This window comes from Trichoplusia ni, chromosome 27 (genome assembly GCF_003590095.1).
Source record: "Trichoplusia ni isolate ovarian cell line Hi5 chromosome 27, tn1, whole genome shotgun sequence".
Taxonomy (NCBI): domain Eukaryota; kingdom Metazoa; phylum Arthropoda; class Insecta; order Lepidoptera; family Noctuidae; genus Trichoplusia; species Trichoplusia ni.
This window is the reverse complement of record NC_039504.1, coordinates 2388070-2390655: the sequence shown is the minus strand read 5'-3', so window position 1 is coordinate 2390655 and position 2586 is coordinate 2388070. Positions and strand designations below refer to the sequence as shown.

General features: G+C 35.8%; 1 protein-coding gene across 1 annotated transcript; it reads left to right on the top strand.

The window, feature by feature from the left end:
- LOC113505883 (levansucrase-like) lies at positions 1-1691 on the top strand. The gene is made up of 3 exons (XM_026888740.1): positions 1-102; positions 954-984; positions 1344-1691. Exons 1-3 carry the CDS (start codon positions 64-66, stop codon positions 1622-1624), a joined length of 351 nt encoding a protein of 116 aa, XP_026744541.1. The 5' UTR covers positions 1-63; the 3' UTR covers positions 1625-1691.
- The last annotated feature ends 895 nt before the right edge of the window (positions 1692-2586 follow it).

Below are 2586 nucleotides of genomic sequence, written 5' to 3'. Positions count from 1 at the left end.
TTGTCAGTCAACACTTCTTCAGAACCACAGTTCAGCAAGATTGAAAACCTTTTTAACTACAAAATGGCAAACTTCTTCAAAATATTCTTTGTCCTGACTTTGGTGAGTAATTAATATTTTTATCATCACCGTCTTTCCCCAAATGTGGAAAACCAAACGTCTTGATAGTCTTGTAGATACGTTTATTTTCGGAAATAAATTGTAAAACAATTTCTTTAATTCTTTATACGTCTTCTTTCTTATCGTCTTTCTTATCTTTTTTAATCTGCTCTCTCACACTATCCCGCTCTCACTCCGTTTACCACCTTGGCACCTAGTCCTTTCATCCCCACACAAATATGTTGGGTTTGGCTTCCAGATACCAGATGCAGCCAGGTTTTATAAAGATTAACTCTCTATCTGACCTCTTCAACCCTGTGACAAGATCAGATATAACTAGTTTTTATTTTCATTCAAAGAAATATTCGATTTTGTCTAATTCCTTTAAATAGTTTCTTGCTCAGTTAACTTGTTTTATCTAACATTCACAATATTGACCACCTTTTAAGACTATGTCAGTCTTGCAAGCAAAACCATGAACTTTTGATAAACTATCCACATAACTATACAAGCAATGGATGGCAAAAGCAATAGACCAGACAGAGTGGAAGAATCTAAGGGAGGTCATTGCCCTGCAGTGGGACAGAAACGGCTGAAAAAAAATACACATAAGGGTTGTCTCTTCCATAATTTCCACATTTCCAAGTGATATCGGTAGGCCTCACAGCGTGGATTAACTTGGTGCATCTGTAAACTAAGTGGTTAAGGACACCCACTTAGATACGCCAAAATCATCTGAGCATCAAAATCCGCATGATTTATTCGTGGTACCTTTCAAAGCTAAATTTTCATGAGGTATCGCTACTTTGTAATGCTGTTTAAAAATGTTTCATTGTATGTTTAAATCTTCACAGGTCTACAGCATGGCGCAAGCTAACGGACTTGGTACGTTGTACGCTCTAGCCCTTTAATTTAAGTTTTTTTTTATATTAAAAAAAGGACTCCCGCATTGAGATATTTAATCCTCTCGTCGCGGGGATCCACAAATGTACGTTTTTGGATCAAATGTTTGTGCTACGCGGGGATCGAACCCGCGACACGTCGCACTCAGTGAGTTTGGCGTGGTGTCTCAACAACTCGAATGTCCGTGTAGTCATTACCTTTATGATATTACCTTCAGAAGTTTTTCAATCTCATCTCCAAATTCTCGGTCTGAAAACAAACACACTTGGCTCTGACTAGTCACGAACTAGGAAGCTGTGTGTGAGTGTGATTAAGATATTGTAATTGGTTTATGTTTACAGGTCTGTTAAGTCTCGGTGGTGACAACTGCGGTAGTTGCAATGATAACGGCGGCTGTAGATCAAATGGAGGTGGAGGCCTCAATCTAATTTCAGTTACGGGACTTTTGGGTGATAAATCTTGTAATAACGGCTGCGGTAATAGGGGTATTGATAATGGAGTACCAGTAGCTCCAGTACAACCCGTACAACCAGTACAACCAGTACAACCAGTACAACCAGTACAACCAGTCAATCCGGTAACTCCGGTAAGGCCAGTCAATCCAGTAAACGGTTGTAATTAATTTTTGTTTTTTAGATTTGTTGGGAATTCCAACAAATTAATTATTTATTCTATTTTGCTTTTATGTTGTTTTGTCAATACTGTTGTTTATATAATAATATTTACAGATTCATTAGTTGTTTTTGTGTGTATTTATTGAATAAAACTTTATTAAAAATATTTTTGTTTGTTATTACTTATCCTTCTAAAGAAAATTTAACCTCAATGATCTTTTTGTAAACCTGTGAGTCGTTGTGGCCCTGTGGTTGTATCCATGGATTGGTTAGCACGAGGTGCTAGGTAATTTCTCTTTTAAACTTTTACTTCCTTGATTATTCTAAGACACCACTGTCAAGAAGGAATGCTGTGCGAGGAAGCCTGGATAACAAAATTTGCATTGAGTTATCGAGGTGATCAATTATTATAATATAGCTGATGTATTATTTATTTATTTATTTATTTATTTGGGAAAACAAACAGTTACACATATTTCTTAAAATTATAAGCATTGACAAATATAAATATTCATATGTGTAGCTCACGACGTTATCCACATATTATTCAATACATTGTTAAATTTGAACTTATATGCAAACAGCGAGTAAAATTATACAGTTTTTATGAGGAGAAAAAAAAAATCTAAAATGACAAATACAATAAACGAGAAGTATGGTTTTTACATAACATTATTGATTAGTATGTATTAATTTATTAATTTTCTGGATCAAGGAAATTCTAAACTTATTTGATGACAACGTAAACAAGTCAATATCTGAGAAAAACGTGTTGTAGTTCTTAGTGATACGACGCAGTGGTGCGCGGACTCCAGCGTTAGTGCGGCACGAAGAAACAGCGAATAGCGGACGTGCGCGCACCTCGCGTCTTATCACAGTTCTTGGAACAATGTAGCTTAATTTATTAGTTAAATCTAAGCAGTCGTATCTGTTACTACACATGTCAAAGAGAAACATCATTTCTAGAAAG

Bases quoted from the DNA above. Each gene is read 5' to 3' on its own strand.
- LOC113505883 (XM_026888740.1), top strand. From the start codon at position 64: ATGGCAAACTTCTTCAAAATATTCTTTGTCCTGACTTTG. The intron at 103-953 runs GTGAGTAATTAA...AAATCTTCACAG, and splicing joins TATTCTTTGTCCTGACTTTG to GTCTACAGCATGGCGCAAGC. The intron at 985-1,343 runs GTACGTTGTACG...TTATGTTTACAG, and splicing joins GGCGCAAGCTAACGGACTTG to GTCTGTTAAGTCTCGGTGGT.